Source organism: Podarcis cretensis (assembly GCF_951804945.1).
Source record: "Podarcis cretensis genome assembly, chromosome: 15".
In the NCBI taxonomy this organism is placed as follows: domain Eukaryota; kingdom Metazoa; phylum Chordata; class Lepidosauria; order Squamata; family Lacertidae; genus Podarcis; species Podarcis cretensis.
The window spans coordinates 15,772,957-15,794,957 of NC_137185.1; the positions used below are offsets into that span (position 1 = coordinate 15,772,957).

At 49.1% G+C, this 22,001-nt stretch overlaps 1 protein-coding gene across 4 annotated transcripts in view; it reads left to right on the plus strand.

Annotated features, from left to right (window-relative positions):
- The first annotated feature begins 2,634 nt into the window (after positions 1–2,634).
- The window catches only part of ELN (elastin), a 64,737-nt gene continuing 45,370 nt past the window's right edge, over positions 2,635–22,001 (plus strand). For 3 of the 4 annotated variants that reach the window (XM_079954523.1, XM_079954522.1, XM_079954525.1), the window contains exon 1: positions 2,636–2,808. In XM_079954523.1, coding sequence (XP_079810649.1) covers positions 2,724–2,808 — 85 coding nt within the window. In that variant the 5' untranslated portion in view covers positions 2,636–2,723. Of the gene's footprint in view, positions 2,809–22,001 lie in introns of all 4 variants that reach the window. The other variant, XM_079954524.1, reaches the window with a different exon arrangement.

Here is a 22,001-nt window from a genome sequence, read left to right on the forward strand (position 1 = left end):
ATGGATGCATTTGTCACCTTTGGATTTTAATTCTTCTTAAATTCAGTTTGCCATATTTCTGAATCGGTTTGCATATTTTTTAAAAAATAGCTCTCATGGAAATTAATCAGTACCTGGCGTTCAAGTCACTGATGGTCACCTGCCTTTTGATCCTTTCCAAATGTTTTTTGTCTATCCTGAAACTCCTGCTAGCTTCATGCCACATCCTAGTATTTCTGAGATAAGAAGCAACATTCCTCTCTACACCTTAAATAATGTTTTGTGGTCTTCGGCACAAAATTTCAAAAAATAAATAAATCGGAAAAGGGGCATGCCCTCTCCGCTCTTTAATGATGAAGGGGAGACACGCTCCAAACTTTGGCTAATCACAGTCCATGTTTCTTAGATTCATAGAATTGTAGAGTTCAAAGGGAACCCCAAGGGACATCTAGTCCAACGCTTGCAATGCAGGAATCACAGCTTATGAACCCCTCGCAGACGGCCATCCGTCCTCTTGTCTGAAGGCTGATGAACCTTTTTTTTAAAAAAAAAGATCCCGTCCAACAACCTGGCTAATGTCTTCCAAACACTGACATCCTGAAAATGATGGGATCTGGCGAATAAATTTGCCAGACAGGGGTGGGAGGGGGCAGGGAAGGCACCCATTTCTGGCATCGAGGAAAAAAGTCAACAAAATCCAGGCTTTCTAGGAGGCTGGGAAGAACAATTCCTTGGAAGCAAAAGGTTCCAGAAATTCTTGAGTGGGGAATTCTGCGCCCTATGCCAGATTTCTGTGGATGGGGGGTTATAGCCATTTGTCTTCTCTATATGTGACCCTACACATAGTGGTGGAACAGTCCTACTCTATCTGCCACTGCTGCCCACACCAAGGTGGGTGGCATAGCAAGGGATGGGACTCTATCAAAGGTAACACCTGGTTTCTGAGGCCTAGAATGAAGATTTTATTAGCATCTTGAAGATGGCAAGAGTTCTCCTAGGCATATACAAACCGTGCTTCAGTCATTATGGTCTGCTATGCCCGAGGCGTCTCTACTCCACCTTCTGTAGCAGGATGGAGAGATACTCTTCTTCTAGGGTCTGCCCCGGACATGTGCAGAGAGCATTTCAGTCACCAAAGTGAGAAGGAACATCATTTGGAAAGATCTCCAATCCTGCCATCTCCTAACCACCTTCTTCATTACAGCTTTCCTTGTAATCTCTTTTACTAGGAATTTTGTCAACGGGTTAATGGATGTACCCATTTCACAGAAGGGCAACTGAAGCCAAGAGAGTTGCCCAGCACTTTGTGGTGAATGCAGCAAGGCAAGACATCTTGAAATTCACCACCTACGTCCCCAAGATGTTTGGGTCTCTCTTACTGCCCTGAAGGTGGGGGAAGGGGATAAATTCTGCAGGCAAGACTATCTAGTTCGCACGTTCCCAAACAACCTGAGAACCGAACCCTTGACATATGCACTTGTCTGAATTTTGCAATGCAGTTCTCCAGCCAAGGAACAAAAATGCATTCTTGTTAGGCAAAGTGTGCCTAACATTGCATCTATTAGCAAAAAGAACATGCCCGAAATGTATTAGATTATGTGAAACCGTTTTGCAAAAAAAACACACAAAAAAACAAAACAAAACAAAACCCTGCACAGAGCCAGGCCAAAAATTGCATGCAACGAAATGCATGTAACTATGTGCATTCGGAGCTGACGAATTCTCATGAGGGCTTTTCGGAATAAATAAACAAATTGCAAACTGATGTGGAAACATGCAGAAGCAGACTGGGGGACAGGAAGAACAAGGATCTGGAATGGACAGATTTATCTGTGCCACTCCGCCTTTGCAAATGTGGAAACGAGAGCATTGGTGTTGTACTTGTTGTTTTGCTAAAGGTCAGGGGTCCGCGACCCCCTTGGCTCAGGGCCACTTTCAGGCCACGGCTCCCTGTGTTGCAGAGCACCGGTCCAGGTGTAGGATGTCTGAGCACAAACAAAACTGAAGCAACCGCTTAGCGGGGGCTGGCTGGCTGCAGCCCAGGGGTTCAGCTGCTCAGAGCTGGAACCCTTTGGAGATAGCTTATCTCCAGACTCTCCGACTTAATTTCCGCCACCGTCCCCCACCCCTGCTCTCTCCCCCACCCCACCCTTAGTCCTGTCTGTTCAGTGGGGACCCGTTTCCATCCGGCTCCCATCCTCAGGGCCCCTCACATTCCATTCCAAGACACCCCCCGCTTCCAAAACCCATTCCAATGCGGGACCCTCGCTCCCCTCGTCCCACAACCTGACTGCCTCCTGGCCCGTCCTCTTGGCCTCAGGCCTTGATGCCCTGCATTGGTCCGGGGCATCTGATTCAGCCAGAACTTTATCCCCCTCCCTAAAAGGAGGGGGGAGCCGCTGTACCAATCTGGATCCCCCCTCCCTCCAGCTCCCTCCCCCTTTTCCTGAAATCTCTCTTGGCAGCAGAGCTCGCTTTTGGCAACAGATCCCACCCGCGCTGGGGAGAGAGAAATTACAAAGGCAAGCCAGGCTCTTGGAGAGAGAGATCCGTCTGTGTGTGTGTGTGTGTGTGTGTGTGTGTGCCCCCTCTCCCAATGACGTAGTGTCCTGAGCCTTGTCCCCTCCCCTCATCCCTCCCCTCTCTCCCCCCCCCCTTTTACATCCTTGGAAGCCGCAATTAAGCAGCTCCGCTAGGATAAAACACTCCAGCGGCCAGCGGGCTGGGGCATTGCGTCGAGAGAGATGGCCAGGCTACGGACTCCTTCCTTCCTTCCCGGGGCTGTCACTGTCCTCCTGCTCTCCAGTCTCCCGGCTTCGTGGCAAGGAGGTAAGAGGCAGCGGGAGCAGCAGAGAAGGCTCAGGACGAAAACCGCAGACAGCCTCTGACCAGATGCTTTTTCCCCCGGCCCTGGAAGGGGTTGTCGAGCCGCCTTGCTTCCAAGCCATCTGCGGCGGAGGCTGTTCCGTCTGGGCAGTTGGGGCACCTGACCTCTGCCTGCACCCACCTTTTTGCTTTCTTGCAACAGGCCACTGGCTGTCACAGGTTCCCCTCTGAGGTGCACTTGTAGAACTCGGCAAGGAGCAGCATGGGGGGCAAGACTGAGAGGAGTCACCTCTGCCTCCCTCTGCTGTGGGTCCCTCCAGCTCCTGCCCCACTGGTGGGCACCTGCCGTCGCACCTTTTAAAAACTCAGTGCCTGCTCCCCCCTCTGGAGCAAGACTCACTGCTCCAAATCTCAGACCAATCCCTCTACTCCCTGCTTGTTGGTGACAAGGGGCAAAAGTGTGGAGCCCCCGCTACTGCCCCTCACCACCTCCAGGGTCTCTGAAATCTTCCGGGTGCACCCTGGAGGTGGCTGAGGTGCTGCCTGCCCACAGGGAGTCACTAATATTACCACTGAAAAACTTTAAGGGTCTATCGTGGTGGTTGAATGGAAGGGGGGCAGGATATGAAGCCAGTGGACTCCAGGAGAGGACAGGAAGGGCTTAACTGAATCCCCAGAAGGTGTTTGCCAAACACCAAACCTCAGCCCCTCAGATGGTGCAAGCATGTAATGCAGTGTTTCTGAGCATGTGCAGAGTGCATTGAGGAGCCATAGCAGTGCTTTGAGGATTGGGGCACAGAACATCAGAGTAAAAAGGGTTCCTCTTGAACCCCAACATTTACTTTCATCTTCCTTGGTGTTGGGGGGGAGTTAGCTCACCGCTTGCCCCCCACAAGTGAGTTTGGTCATTGCTCAAGAATTAGCTGTGGTTCCTGCTTTGCAGGGAGTTGGACTAGTTGAGTCGCTGAGTCCCTCCCAGCTTTACAATCCTATGAATTATTGCATGTCAGAAGGATGTGCCACCTGCACAGCCCACACAATTTGCACAGGTCACTCTCCTGTGGTGACGATGTGGCTCTCCCCGGGCAACCACGGACGCTTTGCCCAGTCAGAGAGCAAAGGGAACCCCATGGGAAGCGGGAGGGCAGGATCCGAGTGAGGTTCCTGCCTTGCACCCGATCCAAAAAGGGGAAGCAGGCAGGAGAAGTGGGTCGTGCCCGTAGGATCCCATGGGGTTCATCAGAAGGGACGCCCCCATCCTGGACGCCTTTGACCCATTTCTGGGAACACCGCGGTCCCGCCAAACAGCTGCCGCCTTTGCCTGCAACTTGGGTGTCCTCTTGGAAAACATGCTCTTCCCGGGTTTTGAACACAGCAAGAGGCATTAATGAAACACACTCTCTTGCTTTTCTATTTTGGCATTCCCCACGAGATCATACTGTCTCCCCTTGCCGCCCTCAGGAACTGTCATCGCTTCACTCCAAGCATGTGGGGTGACGGCTTGAGGATCCCATTAAAAAAAAAAAAATCTCTTTGGGAAGACTCAGATCTGATAGGCTGGAAGAATTCCCCATCTCTGGGTCAAACTAGACAGAGACCTGCTGTTCAGAAGGCTGGGCTTTCTCACTCAAGCAACCTGCTTGACAGATCGTCTCTGCAGTAGGGGAAGGATTGCCTAGGGCTCAGATGTTGGGACCTGGGTGAAGAAAGGCACCCAAGGATCACCACAGTCAGGGCTGGGGAGCTGGTGACCCCAGAGACATTGCAGGACTCTCATTATTCCCCATGATTGGCTGCTGGGAGTTGGAGTCCGACAGGGTCTGTAGGGTCACAGATGTTCCCTTTGCTATAAGGGGCTGGGGGTGGCAGCCTGACAACTGTTGAGACATCATGGGGGAACCTGTGAGGTAGCTGTGATGGGTGAAGCAGGCCCACTCAAGTTAAGAGAGGGTCAGACTAGATGACCGTTGGTACCCCTTCCAACTCTACAATTCTGTAATTCTAAGTCTCGCTTCTGGAGCACTCCCGAAGTGAACTAGAGGAACGTACATGACCCGTCTCCATCTGTTCCTTCTGAGCGGGTTTTTCCACGCTGGTAGACCGAAGTCATTTTGCTGCGAGAGTCCATTTATTTATTTCCTTCCTTATTACAATGGTACCTTGGTTCTCAAACTTAATCTGTTCTGGGAGTCCGTTCAACTCCTGGAACAGTTCGAAAACCAAGGCGCAGCTTCCAATTGGCTGCAGGAGCTTCCTGCACTCAAACAGAAGCTGTGGAAGCTGTGTCAGATGTTTGGCTTCCAAAAAATGTTCGCAAACCAGAACACTCACTTTTGCGGCATTCGGGAGCTGATTTGTTCGGGAACCAAGCTGTTTGAGTACCAAGGCACCACTGTAAATTTATATCTTGCCCCATCCTCCCAAAGGAGCCCGGGGTGGAGGCGAGAAGGTGGTCCCCAAATTCACAGGGAGACCCTGACTGGACGGGCAGCGGGATCCTTCTTTGGAGTGAGGTGGCTGGCTCAGGCAGCAGGCAGCAGTGCCCCAACCCCTCTGCCAAGCCCCCTAAGCTAGCCTCTACTCTGCACCCCCTAAGCCGCCCTGCTGCCTCGGGAAGAGCTGAGGATCTTGTCAAAATAAGTCATTCATCAGTCCAGTCAGATTGTGTCAGGGCCACTGGGACAGGGCAGAAATCTTGCCCTTTGCTTCGGGTGGTAAAATGTCATGACCAGCACCCCATTACTGCCAGCCAAGGGTGGCAAGTCTGCTTGGTGTGCCCAGCTGGTTCCTTCATCACCTTGCCACCATTCAGTGCTTTCCTGCCACCAGAAGCAGCCTCCTCTTCATTTTGCCCAACAGTAGAGCCGGCCCCGATGCCACCGGGAAACTCCTGGCTGGAGCTGGGGGTGCCCTTTGCATGTTTGCTGTTCAGGCTGCCTTGTATGAATTGCTGCAAGTGTGGCAGGTCTGGGAGCCAGGGCGTTTGGAGTGTGGAAAGCAGGTGCCAATTGGGATTGCTCCCGAGTATGGCTGCACATGCATAAGGTCCCATGTTCTCTCCCCAGCTGGGAGAGACCCCTGCCTGAACCCCTAGAGAGCAGCTGCCGGTCAGCGCAGACTGTCCTGAGCTAGATGGACCAAAGGTTTGACTTGGTAGAAGGCAGTTTCCTGTGTTCCTATGAAATAAGCTGGATTTCCCCCCCTCTCCTGGGCTCTCCTGGGATGTAACCAGATAGTCAGCCTGGATAGCTTAGTAAGTTGGCTAGAGCACGGTGGTGATAATGCTAAGGTTCCAGGTTCGATCCCCGTACGGGACAGCTGCATATTCCTGCACTGCAAGGGATTCGACTGAATGGTCCTCAAGGTTCTTCCAGCTCTACAGTTCTATGAAATATCATCCATGAAATAGTTCGAAGGTTCAGGACCTTCAGACCCATGATATGGATTAATTTCTGGGCATATGAAGATGGCGGCTGGCTGGGTTCTCAACAGCAGTTTATAGAGGCCCCTAAGCACCTCGCAAGGAAAGGGGAAATTGTGGTTAAAGAGTGGGGGCAGGAAATCTGGGACCCGGGGCTTGGTCCCCGCTAACAACACCCTTGTATTTCGCCACCATTCCTCCGACAGACGCTTCTCCATAAATATTTATCAGGGAGAAATTGTCTCTGAAAGCCAGAGGCATGCCTGCACTTTTTTGTCCTTCCTACAAAGGTGTGTCCGTTATGAGAGACTAGATGCCCCTTTGGGTCCCTTCCAACTCTACAATTCAGCTATTTCCTCCTGCCTAAACAGGAGTTCTGTGCACAAAAGATCTCATGAGAGTTGGCAGAGCTCTGATTTCCCCTTCTTTCATTCCTGGAAGGGAAACAGCCACAGAAGGGGAAGCAGGCTCCCCAATAGCTCTTTTGCTAGTCGCCAGGGGTGAGCTGAGATTGCCTGCTGGTTGACCACAGCTTGCAAATGATCAAGAGGGTGGTTTTTCTTTATGAGGTGCTAGAGTGCTTAGAGATCCCTAACAGTGGCTAGTAAATTCTTTTGGTAATGAAAAAAATGGGCCGTTTTTTGTTTTTAACACAAGCTAGTATTCTCTTCTGTGGTCAGAAGGTCAGTTTATGTCTGTAATTCCTACTCTGTGTTGCTTTAGGCAGTGGATAAATTGGATTTAACTTTCCCCTCTCACACAGACACCCATTCGAAACCTGGAAAAAGCCACATTTTCCTATACATTAAGGATCCTCAAGGCCTTTTCACACCCACCCACCGTGTTCCGAAGTGAGCGCCTATGAATTAAATTGTGGAGCTCTCTCCCCCTGGAGGCAGTGAATGGCCACCAATATGGATGGCTTTGGAATGGAGAAATTCACAAGCTATTGGTGGCTACTAAGCATGATGGCTCTTCTCTGCCTCCACAGTTGGAGGCAGCAATGCTTTTGAGTAACAATTCCTGGAAAACACAGGAGGGGAGAACGCTCTGGTGCTTTAATCTCTGCCTTTAAAGTGCTCTGATGTCTTTTGATTATTGCTTTCCGCTAGTTTGCTTTTGTTACTTTGCATTTGATAGGTTGGACGCTGCCTCAAATCCCAGCTCTGGAGAAAGGCAGAGAGTCCAAATAAATTTAAAAGATAATAACTTGCAAATACACCCACCCACCCCCACCAGAAAGGATCCAGATTTGCATAAAATGTGCACCTGCTGATTGTTATGCATTGATAAAAAATTAGGGACAATGACTATAGTTTCAGAAGAAATGCAATAATCTCACCCCAGTGGCCAAGTGCGCTGAGCCTGCAAGCTTAACCAGCTGCCCAGGTGCTGATGACTGTGGACGGCTCATTTCAAGCCTCCCAGATCCCCCTTTGGAGAGTTCATGAGCACTGTACGGGACCTGGACCAGCTGGTTCAATGGTCCTCAAAGTGGATAGCACTCCCTGGCAGGTGGTCAGATTACCTGGTGGGGGTGGCGGCTCTGAGATGCAAGGGTGTGGCAGGGGGGTGCTGGAGGTGGAAATGACCACAGCCCTTGAAAAGCTGAGATTTTTGTGGTTCCTGCGTTGCCAGGGGTCGGATTCTTGGGAGTCCTTCCAACTTTGCAATGCTGTGATTCCATCAGTTTTTGTTGCATTGATCAAAATACTTTTAAATGGCTTTTGAATGAATGTGCAATTAATTGTTGGTGCTTTGAATTTTACTGGGCTCTTGGCTTGCTTAGTGGGTCAGGCAAACCACTATTCTGAAAAATGTTTTTTTTTGTAGTGTTTTTTGTTTGTTTGTTTGTTTGTTTGTTTGTTTGTTTGGTGGTGGTCAACAGGGATGAGTTTATTTTCTCTTTCAGGGAAAAAGGTTTGGTGTAAATTAACAAGTGATCATGATGATAATAGTTGGCGGGGGGAGGTGACCCCAAAAAGTCTGGGAAACGCCAAGCCAGTTTTTCAAATTGGAGGGCCGTTCGCTGCAAAATAGGGCACATATGAGGCCACGCTTGTCCCAGGAGAAGTGGCCTCCCATCAGCTGATCCTTGGCGTGTTTACTGGGAGGTAGCTCCCACTTGGTCCAAGTGGCCTTCCTCCCACATTGAAGCATTCAGAGAATTGCAGGGAAATTGCTTAAGGAAAACAGGACGGTGCATTTTTTGAGTTTGGCAGGCCTTCAGATCCTTTAAACCGGTCAACAATTTTGAGGAATCAGGGCTTGGGTTCTGCTCCAAAGCAATCTTTAGAGTTCAGTGAGAGCCTGGGCCTACGTCTAGGAACCATGCACTCCGCTGGACAGGACTATATATATTAAAAAGCACTGTTGCAGACACTGTGCAAAAACTTAAAGATACAGCAGCCCTGCTTGCAGGATTGCAGGCTGATGGGCCTCTACAAAGCAGTAGCTAGGTCACAGGCTTCCTCAAACTCAGCCCTCCAGATGTTTTGAGACTACAATTCCCGTCATCTCTGACTACTGGTCCTGCTAGCTAGGGATCATGGGAGTTGTAGGCCAAAAACATCTGGAGGGCTGAGGTTGGGGAAGCCTGAGCTAGGAGGATAGGAGGCGGAAGGGGAAGGGAAGGTTGCTTAACCCCTCCTCCTCCCACCCTCCCCTTGGCTTTCTCCCACCTTGTTTTTCCCTCCCGCCAAGAGGCTAGAAATATGTGTGTCAGGCTGCCTTGGGAAGCAGAAGGAGGGAGGCGGAGAAATGGTAACGGCTGGGAGGGAAGGGCAAATCTTTCTCGTTTTTTTCAAATCGGAATCATAGAATTATGCAGTTGGATGGGACTCAAAGAGCCCTCTTCTCCAACCCCCAGCAATCTGAATTTCAGTTCCCCACATTTCGACATCAGTTTGCAAATTTTAGTGATAATAAAAAAGTCCTCATGAAAATTCATTTCAGGACAGATTTCTCCTAACTGGGAAGGTTTGAGGGAGTTAGGGGTGTTTAGCCTGCAGAAGAGAAGACTGAAAGCCGGTAGGATAGCCATCTTCAGATATCTGAAAGGCTGTCACATGGAAGAAGGAGCCATCTTGTTTTGCACTGCTCTAGAGGAGAGGATCCAAACCAATGGATCCCATTGTCAAGAAAGGGAATTCTGATTAAACATTAGAATCTGATGTATATCTGAAGGGGCGTCTCCACCCCCATTGTTCAGCCCGGACACTGAGGTCTAGCTCCGAGAGTCTTCTGGCAGTTCCCCCATTGCAAGAAGTGAGGTTACAGGGAACCAGGCAGAGGGCCTTCTCGGTAGTGGCACCCGCCTTGTGGAACACCCTCCCACCAGATGTCAAGGAAATAAACAACCACCTGACTTTTAGAAGACATCTGAAGGGCAGCCCTGTATAGGGAAGTTTTTAATATTTGATGTCTTATCATGTTTTTAATATTATGCTGTGAGCGGTCGAAATGGCTGGAGAAACCCGCCCAGATGGGCAGGGTACAAGGGTACAAATAAATTATTATTATTATTATTATTATTATTATTATTATTATTATTTAGGAACTTCCTCACAGTAAGAGCTGTTCAACAGCGAAATGAACTCCTTTGGGACGTGGTAGGCTCTCTATCATTGGAGGTTTTGAAAGAGAGGTTGGGTGGCCACCTGTCAGGGATTCTTATTGAGCTGTGATTCCTGCATTGCAAGGGGTTGGACTAGATGACCCTTGGAGATCCCTTGGAGATCCCAGTCAGTGTCGGTAGCTGAGCTAGATGAACCAACAAGCTCAACTGGCTCTACAGAGTGGCACAAGGCATTTCACTTTGTTCTTATCAGTGGGGCCTCCATCTACAGAGGAAGTCTACCTCTGAGAACAAAATCACAGGAGCCAAAACAATAGGGCTTGGTTGTCATCAGCAGGTTCTTCTTCCATGGTTCCTATGGGGCCTCTGGAGGCAAAATGAGGAGGCTGGACTCAATGGGCCAGGAAGGGAGGGAGAAAAAGGTTGCTCCATCAACGAAAACTTCACAGATTCTTGGAGCTGGCACCAAATGGGACTTGCAAGGCTTTGGAGGTGGCTGGAAACTGAGCAGCTGCTTGTTAGAGCTGGGGCAAATTAGCAGCCCCAATGTTTTCCTTCCCGATGTATCATGGGCCCAATGTTATTTCTTATGGTGTCCTCATGAAACCTTTGTTAAGAAGAGGCCTGCAAGATAAGATAAGGACCCTTACTAGGCTTTCTATCCTCCTTCTGTAACCAAAAAAAGGATTGGGATCTGAGACTTGCATGCGGGGGAAAGGAAAGTCTCGCCTCCCTGATCCCATAAAGATATTGTGCTTTTCTCGTTCCTTTCCTTCCTAGCTTGCATGCCCTTCATGTGTTTTCTTAAGCTGTTCGGGACATGGCAAGGCCTTGCTTAAGCCGTTAAGTCAGTTTCTTAAGCTGCCTCTCCCCTCCCTCGTGAGTAGCGGGAGCAGAGGAAGGCTTGGGAATTAATGCAGCAATTGGCATCAAGGCACCCAGTTCATAGCAATAGGCCCACTGTATTCAGCTTAATGGAAGTCAACAGTGTGATGCAGCAGCAAAAATGGTCAATGCAATTCAGCAGAAGTCAACTGTCCAGATCAAGTGAAGTAACAGGGTGAATCTAATCTGCCTTGGTTGGACACCACCTAGAGTCCTGTGTCCGGCTGTGAGCACCCCTGTTTAAGAAGGGTATTTTCAAGATGGAAGGTGTGCAGAGGAGGTGACCAAGATGATCAAGGTTTTGGAAACTGGGTCTTATGATGAACGGTTGAGAGAGCTGGGCATGAGTTTAGCCTGGAATAAAGGAGATTGAGACGTGATATGAAAGCCATCTTCAGATACCTGAAGAAAGATGGGGCAAGCTTGTTTTCTGCTGCTCCAGAAGGCAGGGCCCGAACCAATGGATTCAAATTGCAATAAAGGCGATTCTGACATTAGGAAGACCTTTACGGCGGTAAGAGCTGTTTGACGGTGGTGGACAGAAGGTGGTGGGCTCACCTTCCTTGGAGGTTTTTTAAGCAGAGGTTGGATGGACCATCTGTCAGGGATTGTTTAACTGTGATTCCTGCCTTGCAGGGGGTTGGACTAGATGACCCCAGGGGTTCCTTCCAACTCTACAGATGAATGACTTTATTACACATTTTTTCTTGCCTTTTCCCCAAGGACCTCATGACAGTGTAGAAAGCCTTCTCAGTCACTTGAGCATCAAAACAGCCCTGCGAGGTGGGTGCATTATGCTTAAAGATGAAGACTGGCCTGAAGCCGGACACTGTGCTTCATGACTCAGTGGGGATTTGAACCCAGTTTTCACTGATGCTAGTCTGACACCCACAATGTTGGGTTGGGGGTGGGGATCTGCCAGTTTCAGTTCCTACCAATTTATCATTTTTCCAATCTTCAGTTTCCCACGTTTTCCTATCAGTTTATAAATTAGTCCATAAGAAAATTTGTCAGCTTTTTAGTGCAAAGCAATTTCCCCTTCCATAATGCTTGGGTGTATTTTATTTTATTATTTGACTATTAGGTGCTCTTTAGCCACACTCTACCCCAGAGTATGGATTTTTGTACACATAACTTGGCTGGAGAACTGCATTGCAAAATCTGGAGATGTTCAGATTTTGAAGGATGGGTTCTTTGTTTCAGTTTGCATGTTGCTTTGTGCAAAGTGCAAATTAGGGAGGCTTGCTTTTAAATGCAAACTGAGCTGTACTTCTCTACCCATCCCTAGTCATAGCTCAGTGGCAGAGCATGCAAATGTTCCCAGGTTTGATTCCTGGCATTTCCAGGGAGGGCTGGGAGAAATTCTTTGCCAGAAACTCTGGTGAGTTGCTGCCAGTCAAAATACTGAGGTGGCTGGACAGGGTATAATAGAAGGCAGCTCCCAGCGTTCTTGTAAGTGGAGCCTCCATATACCAAATTAGTCTACCTCTAAGAACCAGTGATGGGACATGGGTGGCGCTGTGGGTTAAACCACAGAGCCTAGGACTTGCCAATCAGAAGGACAGCGGTTCGAATCCCCACAATGGGGTGAGCTCCCGTTGCTCGGTCCCTGCTCCTAGCAGTTCGAAAGCACATCAGGAGTGCAAATAGATAAATAGGTACTGCTCTGGTGGGAAGGTAAACGGCATTTCCGTGCGCTGCTCTGGTTTGCCAGAAGCGGCTTAGTCCTGCTGGCCACATGACCTGAAAGCTGTACGCCGGCTCCCTCTGCCAATAAAGCAAGATGAGTGTCACAACCCCAGAGTCGGTCATGACTGGACCTAATGGTCAGGGGTCCCTTTACCTTTACCTTTAAGAACCAGTGATGAAAAACCACAGCTGCACTGACCAGGGTGGCTGATGGGAGTTGTGGTCCAGCAACATCTGGAGGGTACTGAGTTGACAAAGCTGATTCTAGTCTCAGGAAGAAACTATTATTTGGGCCAGAAATTTGGCTGCACTTGCTCAACTGCAGATGCAGACCTGACTTGTCCAAGTCATAATGCAGGGGGTTGGAGAAGACGACCCTTGTGGTTCCTCCCAGCTCTAAAATTCTATGATATTCATCTCTGCCACGGCAGTCTTGGGCCTCCTGAGCCTGGCGTGTCTCAGCGCTAAGGCGATTAGCTTGGCTGTCGTTGTGCGGGACACAGAGGGGAGGGAGGGAGGCTGAGGTAGCTGGGCACGAGATGCCAGCACTTGGTGGCACTCTCAACTCCTGACCTCTCTTCCCCAATCTGAGCTTTGGCCTTGGGGACGTGGGTGGAGGAAAGGAAGCTTTTTTGTGAAGAAAGGTGGCAGCGTTTGGGACTCTTTAGTTGAGAGAAATGGCGAGGAGGAGGCAACTCGATAGAAAATGACGCCTGACATGGAGAAAGTGAATAGAGGAAAGTTTTTCTCCATCTCTCCTAACACTAGAACTGGTGGACATCCAGGGACGCTGAGGTTTGAAGATCCGGAACAAGCAGAAGAAAGTCCTTCATGCAGTGCAGAGTCCAACTGTGGAGCTCTCCCTGATGGCTGCCAACTTTGATGGCTTTAAAAGAAGATTGGACAATAATAAGGCTATCAGTGGCTATTGGCCATGATGACTATGCCCTGCACCCGTGGTTCGAGGGAATACCAGTTCTGAATACCAGTTCCTGGAAACCACAGGAGAGGAATGTTGCTCTTGTGCTCAAATCCTGCTTAATGTACTTCCCAGTGAGACATCTGGTTAGGAGCTGATTCTATGGGTGGTTTTGTGGGGTAGACCATTCGACCTATGCTTTTCTCATCTGTGAGATTTGGACAGTCAGTGTCTGGGAGATCCACCAGAATCCCAATTCCCATTTGCACGTCCACCCCAGAAAATCTGGATGTTTCAGAAGGGCAGCTTGTTGGGGGTCTTCTCAACGTCTCTCCAGACTTTTCCCTCTGGCGGGAATTTGCATGAGGCGCCATCAGAAGTCCTTGGCAATGCTTTGGATTGGGGTGGGTGGGAAATGACCTCCAGAGTTGACAAATGTATCCCTTGGTCCCCCCCCACCCCCAAATGTTAACACCCACCAAGAGAGCAACCTTTCTCGCTTCCTCTCAATTTTATACCCCCGAAACAAATCTGGGAGGAAAATGAGAAAATGATCCCTTAATTTCCCTGTCACAAGAAAACATTCTCAGTCTGAGATCACGGCAAATGCAAACATTGCTCTCCATCTTTGGAACATGATGGGGTGTGTGTGTGTGTGGAGGGACAGAATCTGATTATCTTGCCAGAAAATGTCCCCCCCCCCTCTCGCTTTTGAGACACCCCAGGCCACACCTTCAGCTGAACATACGTTCTCAGACAGGAGATAAACACAGACCCGTGTGGGGATCAGATTGGCTGGAATAGCAGCCAACTTTCTCGATTAAAAACATGACTTAAGAGCCTAAGAAGAGCCTGGTGGATTAGGCCAGTGGCTCATCTAGTCCAGCATCCTGTTCTCACAGTGCCCAACCAGATGCCCCAATGGGAAAACCTCAAGCAGGATTCTAGCTCAGGAGCAACTCTCCCTTCCTGTGGTTCCCATCAACTTGCATTCATGCTTCCATTCATGTATCCGTCATGCCTAGTAGCCATCAATAGCCCATGAATCTGTCCAATCCTCTTTTTAAAGCCACCCAAGTTGGTGGTCATTGCTGCAGTGAGTTCCACAGTTTAACTCTGCTCTGCATGAAGAAGGAGTTGTTTTTTTCTGTCCTGAATTTCCCAGCATTTGGTGTCCTGGGATGTCCATGATTTCTAGTTTTCTGAGAGAGAGGGAGGGGAAAAAGCCTTTCTCTACCCACAAGAGGCAGTGATGGCTACCAACCTGGATGGCTTTAAAAGAGGATTAGACAAATTCATGGAGGAGCAGAGGGCTATTGATGGATACTAGCCCGGATGGCTATGCTCTGCCTCAGTGGCTGGAGGCAGTAACTGAATACCAGTTTTGGGGAACTGCCAAAGGAGGGGAGAGGGCTTGTATGCTTGGGCCCTGCTTGCAGGTTTCGCAGAAGAGGCATCTGTTGGGCCACTGTGAGAAGAGGATGCTGGAACAGATGGGCCAATGGGTCATCCAGCAGGTTTCTGACATACTCTCCAACATTTCTCCAATGAAAATAGGGATGTCCTATTCTCTTCTTGGTGGGACGCAGGTGGCGCTGTGGGTTAAAGCCTCAGCGCCTAGGGCTTGCCGATCGAAAGGTCGGCGGTTCGAATCCCTGCGGCGGGGTGCGCTCCCGCTGCTCGGTCCCAGCGCCTGCCAACCTAGCAGTTCGAAAGCACCTCCGGGTGCAAGTAGATAAATAGGGACCGCTTACCAGTGGGAAGGTAAACGGCGTTTCCGTGTGCGGCTCTGGCTCGCCAGAGCAGCGATGTCACGCTGGCCACGTGACCCGGAAGTGTCTCCGGACAGCGCTGGCCCCTGGCCTCTTGAGTGAGATGGGCGCACAACCCCAGAGTCTGTCAAGACTGGCCCGTACGGGCAGGGGTACCTTTACCTTTATTCTCTTCTTCTTCTTCTTCTTCTTCCCTCGCCCATCTGACTGGATTGCCCCAGCCACTCTGGGCAGCTTCCAACATATATAAAAACATAATAAAATAACAACAAACTGTTTTAAAAACATAACAAACTTTTTTAAAAAATAAAAAAAATCCCTATACTGTCTTCTAAATGTTGAATAATAATAATAATAATAATAATAATAATAATAATAATAATAATTTATTTATATCCCACCTGCCCCAGCCAAAGCCAGGCTCAGAGCAGCTAACAACAGTAAAAGCAACACAGTTTACATAAAATCACAATCAATTAATAGAAATACATTCTAAAATCAATTCAGAATCAAATTAATGGCAACCATTGGGCTAGAGTTCTATGAGGATTCCCAAAGGAGAGGGTCAGACTGTGCCTCAGCCAAAGGCCTGGTGGAACAGCTCTGTATACTTATCTCATTGGCTTGGGGGGGGGGGTCCCATACTCCATACTTCCCAACATTTCTCCAATGAATGTCCAAAGGAAAAGCGGGACATTCCGGGATCAGATCAGAAACTGGGGTGGCTTCTGTAAATCCGGGACTGCCCCTGGAAAATCAGGACACTTGGAGGATCTGCTCTAAAGCTTTTATGTCTGCTCTGTTAACTTGGCACCAGTTAGCCAAAGCATGGGGCCGGGCTGTGGGGCAGTGCCTGGCATCATTTCTTGTTCTGTAGCCTCTGCCCATGTGCTCCTCTTGCCCTCCTTGTCTGCACCTGGCAGGCATCAGCTTAGCCTGCTCCCTTGCAAGCCAGCCACCCAGCCAGCCAGCTACAACACAGAGACACAAGCATCCAGGCTGCCTGCTATCATCCCCGGTTGCCTGTTGCCTGAGGAACTCCATTATCTCAGGGCCTTAGGCCAAGCGGAGGCATCCAGCCGAGTCCTGATTGGCCAGCCTCGAAGGTGTGTGAGTAAGAAGGAGCTGGGAGGCCCATAATCCTTTCCCAGAGGGAGGCAGGGCGGATTATCGGCGTAAAAATCACCATTCCTGGGTCCAGTTTCCGAAGGCCATCTGCGTGTGAGTCAGGTCTCTCTCTCTCTCTCTCTCTCTCTCTCTCTCTCTCTCTCTCTCTCTCCCTCCCTCCCTCTCTCTCTCTCTCTCTCTCTCTCTCCATCCACCGCCCAGGAGCTCTCTCCAATTGCTGCTGGATGTGTGTGTCTGCAGACACCTCCATGCCAAGACAATCATATCTGTGAAAATAGGAGAGGTTAAAAATATATTCAAGTTGGTTTGAAATATAACAGACAAAGCTCCCACCCTTGTCTGAAATGCCACCTCCCAGCTTTGTATCTTGCGTTGGCCAGGAGATGAGGCATCTGCGCCATCTCCAAACTGAAGCAGGTGAAGGATCATAGAATCGGAGAGTTGAAAGGTCACCCCAAGGGTCATCTAGTCCAACCCCCTGCAATGCAGGAAACACAGCTTAAGAATCCCTGACAGATGGCCATCCAAACTCCGTTGGAAAACCTCCAAGGAAGGAGAATCTGTCACCTTCTGAGCTGGTCCTTTCTACTGTCAAACAATTCTTACTTTCAGAAAGTTCTTCCTAAAGTTTAGTCCTTATTTATGTTTGCTGTTATTTTGCTCATGAAAGCAAACTTCAGCCCCAGAACCTCTTTTGAATGTCAGTTTTTCTCCCCTCTGTTGTATGAAAAAGCAGGCACAGACATCTGTGGGCATCTACGTTGTGTCAGTTGCCGCTGAGTTTTGTTCAGAGTGAAATGTCAAGGTGGGTTTTGCACGTTACTGAGGAGAACAGCTCTGGTGGCAGAGTTTTGACTCTCCGCCTGCCTGAATTGGGAGACGGGTTTTGATGCCCAGTGCCAATTTTAGAAGAGGCAAGACATCTTCCTGAGAGTAAAGACCAAGATCTCCTCTCTGTCCCAGCATATTTATGCCTGGAAGCTGAGATCTTTATGCCTCTAAGCTATGGAACTCATTGCCACAGGAAGCAGTGATGGCCACCAACCTAGATGGCTTTAAAAGAGCATTCAAGAAATCTATGGAGGAGGGGGGCTATTAACCATGATGGCTGTGCTCTGCCTCCAAACTCAGAGGCAGTGATGCATCTGAATACCAGTTTCTGAAAACAACAGGAGGGGAGAGAGCTCTTGTGCTGGGGTCCTGTTTGCAAGTTTCCAATTGGGGCATCTGGTCGGCCACTGTGAGAACAGGATACTGGACAAGATGGGCCCCCTTTGGCCTGATCCAGGAGGGTCTTCTTATGCTGCTATGGGACACCAGTCACAGCCTACTTGGCACTGAAGCTGTGCACAGCTTTGCTGCAGCTCTGCCGGAGGAGCTGGAAAGGTTGTCTGAGAGCCTCCCCCAGCCTGCTGTTTGTCTGCGGACTGCTCTCACACACAGCAGGCGCCTCAATTTTCCCCAAGGAGATCAAGGGAGGCTGCAGCGTTGAGCCCACAGCACCAGCTCTCATGCCAAACCCTTGCCTCTTTGACCTGTCGTAAGCTCTGGGAAATGGGCTGGGGGCAATTGGCGAGGATGTCTGGAGTAGAGGGATGCACCGTCAGGATAGTCTAAGCGGAATGGCCACAGAGAAAGCCAGGGAGGCCAGCTCTTGGGTCTTTTGGGTGGGTGGGGGGCAGTGAGGTCAACAAGGCCCCTTGAGTTGAGTCGAGGACTGTGGCATCTGGCTAACAGATGCCTATAAATAGGCGTTCATGAGAAGCACCCATCATTGCTCGGGAATGCTAAGAAACCTAACAGATCAGTGCAGTTTTCAAGTCTGTGCAGTTTGGAAAGGTTTGATCCACCATCTTCATTCCCAGTGGCATCTGCCAATATCAAAATTTAGATGCAAACATTCCCTTCTATTATGGATACCAATATCTCAAGAGAACAGACAGACAGACAGATCGTTATCTAGTAGATGTGAGGCATGCTGGAATCGTAGAATTGGAGGGATGAACCCTCTTTAATCCAACAGTGATCTTTTGGTGGCTGTATCTACAGGGCAGGCTTAGTGTGTCTTCCTATTCACTCATTCCTCTCAGGAAATCCCTGCGAACTGATGTTCTGCAAAGGGGAGAGAGCAATGAGGGTTCCCTCCCTCCCAACCGAAAGAGCGACTCCCAGAATGCTCTGGGAGACATCGCAACATGTATGAAACTTGATGCAAGAACATAAGAAGCGTTGGTTAGATCAGGCCAGTGGCCCATCTAGTCCAGCATCCTGCTCTTAAAGATGCCAAACCAGCTGCCTGTGAGAAACCAGCCTGCAGGACCTGAGTTCAAGAGCCTTCTCCCCTCCTGTGGTTTCTAGATAATGGGATTTGGGAAGCATGGCCATCTCCAGCCACAGAGGTGGAACAGAGCCATCCTAGCTAGTAGCCATGAAGAGCTCTCTCCTCCACAAATGTGTCTAGTCTTCTTTTAAAGCCATCTAAGTTGTGGGCCATCACTGCCTCCTGTGGGAGGGAGTTCCGCTGTTTAAAATATGTGCACTTCCTTTCCTCTGCCCTGAATCTTCCATGTTTCCTTTTGCACTTTGCAGTCTGCATGCTAGTATATGGGTTTCATTGGAGCTTAGACCTTGGCAACTGTTTACAGCCGAGCCACTTGAGAGCAGGGACGGGGTGGAATCCAAGCAAGAAAGACTCTGGGCTCACGCAGAGTGCCTTTCTCTTGTTCCTAAATCGCCAACTGTAAACAATTGTTTGTCCGTCTCCAGCTGTAAAATTTCTGGCAGAGGAGGGGGAAAAAGGCACACACCCCGTTTTATTTTCATTTTTAATGAAAAGAAAATACGTAAACATTGCAGCAAAACAATGAGCTCTTTGGAGGGTTTGCTGAGTCCCATCCCACCCTTTGCGTGCAAACAGTTACATCCTTTGCAGGGAGAGCATTGATTTGCAAGATGGCACCCCCTCATCCCTGAAAACACTCATGTTTGCAGCAAACCGCCTGGGGGGTTAGTGAGTTTAGGAAAGAAATCTATTTTCCAAATCCCCCATTTTGTTTTTCATAGCAAGCCATGGAAAAATGGGGCAGGGGGGCGGGGAGAGAGCATTTTCCAAAAGTTGATTCATTTTCTGGGCACAAACATCAGTGATACAATTAAGCAGCCTCTGACTGTCCTTTTCTGTTTGCTAACAGGGAGTGAGGGTAGAGCAGGGCTTAATTAGACTATGGTTGCATCCTCGTTCCAATGCTAATCGTCTGGGGGAAATCGAGCACCTCTGAGCATGAGAAGAGTGCCTTCCTTTGCAACAGTCCATAAGTATGGCATGCATGGCCTGGAGAAAATGGACAGAGAAAAGCTCTGCTACCCCTCTCATATTAACACAAGAACTTGCAGATATCCAATGAAGCGGGATGTGAGATGATCAGGACAGATAAAAGACTTCTTTATGAAGCACAACTCATTCTTGCAGGAGGCCGCCATGCTCACCAACTTAAAAATCATAGGATTTCAGAATTAGGGTCATCTAGTCCAACTCAGCAATGCAGGAATCTCAGCACCCAGTCCCCCATCCTATTTGAAACCAGACCCTCCAAGTGTCACTATTTTCCAGGGACAGTCACGGGTTTACAGAAGCTCTCCCGGTTTCTCATTTGATGTCTCATTTTTCCTGAGGACATTCCTTCGGATGTCCCTATTTTTATCAGAAAAATGTTGGAGGGTATGGAGTTATGCGACCCCCGAGCCAAGGAGATAAGTAACTGTACTGTACAACCTTTAGCAGACATCGGAAAGCAGCTGTATGGGGACTTTTTGTTCAATGTATAATGCTTTATTATGTTTTTAAATACAGTATGCTGGGACAACCCAATCAGATAGGTGGGGAATAATAATAATAATAATAATAATAATAATAATAATAATAATAACAACAACAGGACATCTCCATTTTCACTGGACAGATGTTGGAGGGGTATTTTATTTTCAATTCCTCTCCTAATGATCCCTAGCCTTTTTCACGCCCTCCTTGGGAAAGGCATTGTAGGCCTCTCTCCTTTTGCTCGGCAGTTGCAAAACCCAATGCATTTAGACTGAGGAGACGGCGAGATATAAGCCGAGTGATAAATACAAATAAATCTCGGAGAGTCGTCCGTCTGCGAGGCATCAGATTCTGGCTTGCCAAGTCTCTCCGCGTGCAGCCGCCTCACTTCCTGGAATCGCTCTCCATGGCTGCCCATTCCTGAGTCACATTGCACAAGGAGTGTGTGTGTGTGTGTGTGTGTGTGTGTTGCAACAACTCCATTTTATACATGTTCACTGACAGCCCAGCAGAGCTGCGGTTAGAGAGAGAGAGAGAGAGAGAGAGAGAGAGAGAGAGAATGATGGCCTGTCTTGCGTCCCCTTTCCCTGGAAATTCAAGAGCAACACTTTGGCGGAGCTTTATTTGTTAAGCAAAATCTATATGCCACTTGATCAAGGCTCCAAACGGTTTACGAGAAGTCATCCATCAAAAAACAGTAATTGAAAACATTTGGGAAATGATTAAAATTAACGGCAGACTAAAGAGAGATTTGAAGTACATACGTACATGCCTGGGCAGGTTTGCCTGAGCAAAATCTTTAAGAGCAGGTGCTGTAGAGAGTGCGGCCGAGGCTCCTGCCTGATGTCAAAAGGCAGGGAGTTCCAAAGTTTGGGTGGTGCCATGCTAAAAGAACAGATTCTCACAAGTGCAGAGGTTGTGTGGCACCTGTAAGTGGGCCAGTTCTGCAGAGCAAAGCAGTTGAGTGGGCACATTACGGAGTCAGGCAGTCCTGCAAGGAAAGCAGTCCTAAGTTTTCAACAGGTATTTGTACCAGCAGCAATGCATTGCTACCTTGCCCTGATAGCAAACTAGCAGCCTGTGCAGATTCCAGCTACATGCTAGGAAGAATTTTCTGGTAGTAGGAAATGGTCGATAGGCAAGTGGACAACCTTAGAAAGTAGCTGGACTCTCCTTCCTTGGAGGTTTTTAAGCAGAGGTTGGGTGGCCATCTGCCAGGTTATCTTTCGCTGTGATTCCTACAGTGCAGGAGGTGAGATTAGATGACCCCTGGGCTCCTTCTTAAACTGTGGTGCCCAGAACTGGACAAGCTTCCCTTTGCCGATTCATCTTCTCTGGTCTGGAGAAATAGCTCCTGGTGTCAAAGGTTTTCCGGGGCAGAATTCTGGACCCAATGGGCTGTGTTTGATGGCAGGCCTATTTTCTGGGGCGGGGGGGGGGGAGAGAAAGAGAAAAAGAGAAGGATGTTCTGATTACAGGCAAAGGCAGAGGGGAGCTGGCCCACAGCCACTGACAATTTTGGGAAGGAAACAAAAGATTGTGTTTTTGTTTTGTTTTGATTTGTTTCTTACAAAGGAGACACAGAGAGCTCTAGCGAAGCCAGCTGCAAGGGAAGGCCAGGATTGCTCCAGCCACATACCTGGGCAGATTGAAGCCTCAGCGACATCTGCTGGGCAAGGCGGAAGTGGCACAGCTAATTGTTTCCTGGGCAGCAGGTGATCGTGCTGATCTTCCTCAGGAATGGCCACAGCCCGGCGGTCAGGCACCTGCTATGCACGCAGAATGTCCCAGGTTCAATACTGAGTGGCGTCTCCTGGTAGAGCTGGGAGACCCTTGTCTGAAACTCTGGAGACACTGTCAGTGTAGACACTGCTGATCCAGATAATAGAATCAGAATTGTAGAGTTGGAAGGGATCCCCAAGGGTCATCTAGTCCAACCCCCTGCAAGGCAGGAATCTTTCGCCCAACGTGGGGCTCGAACCCTTGGC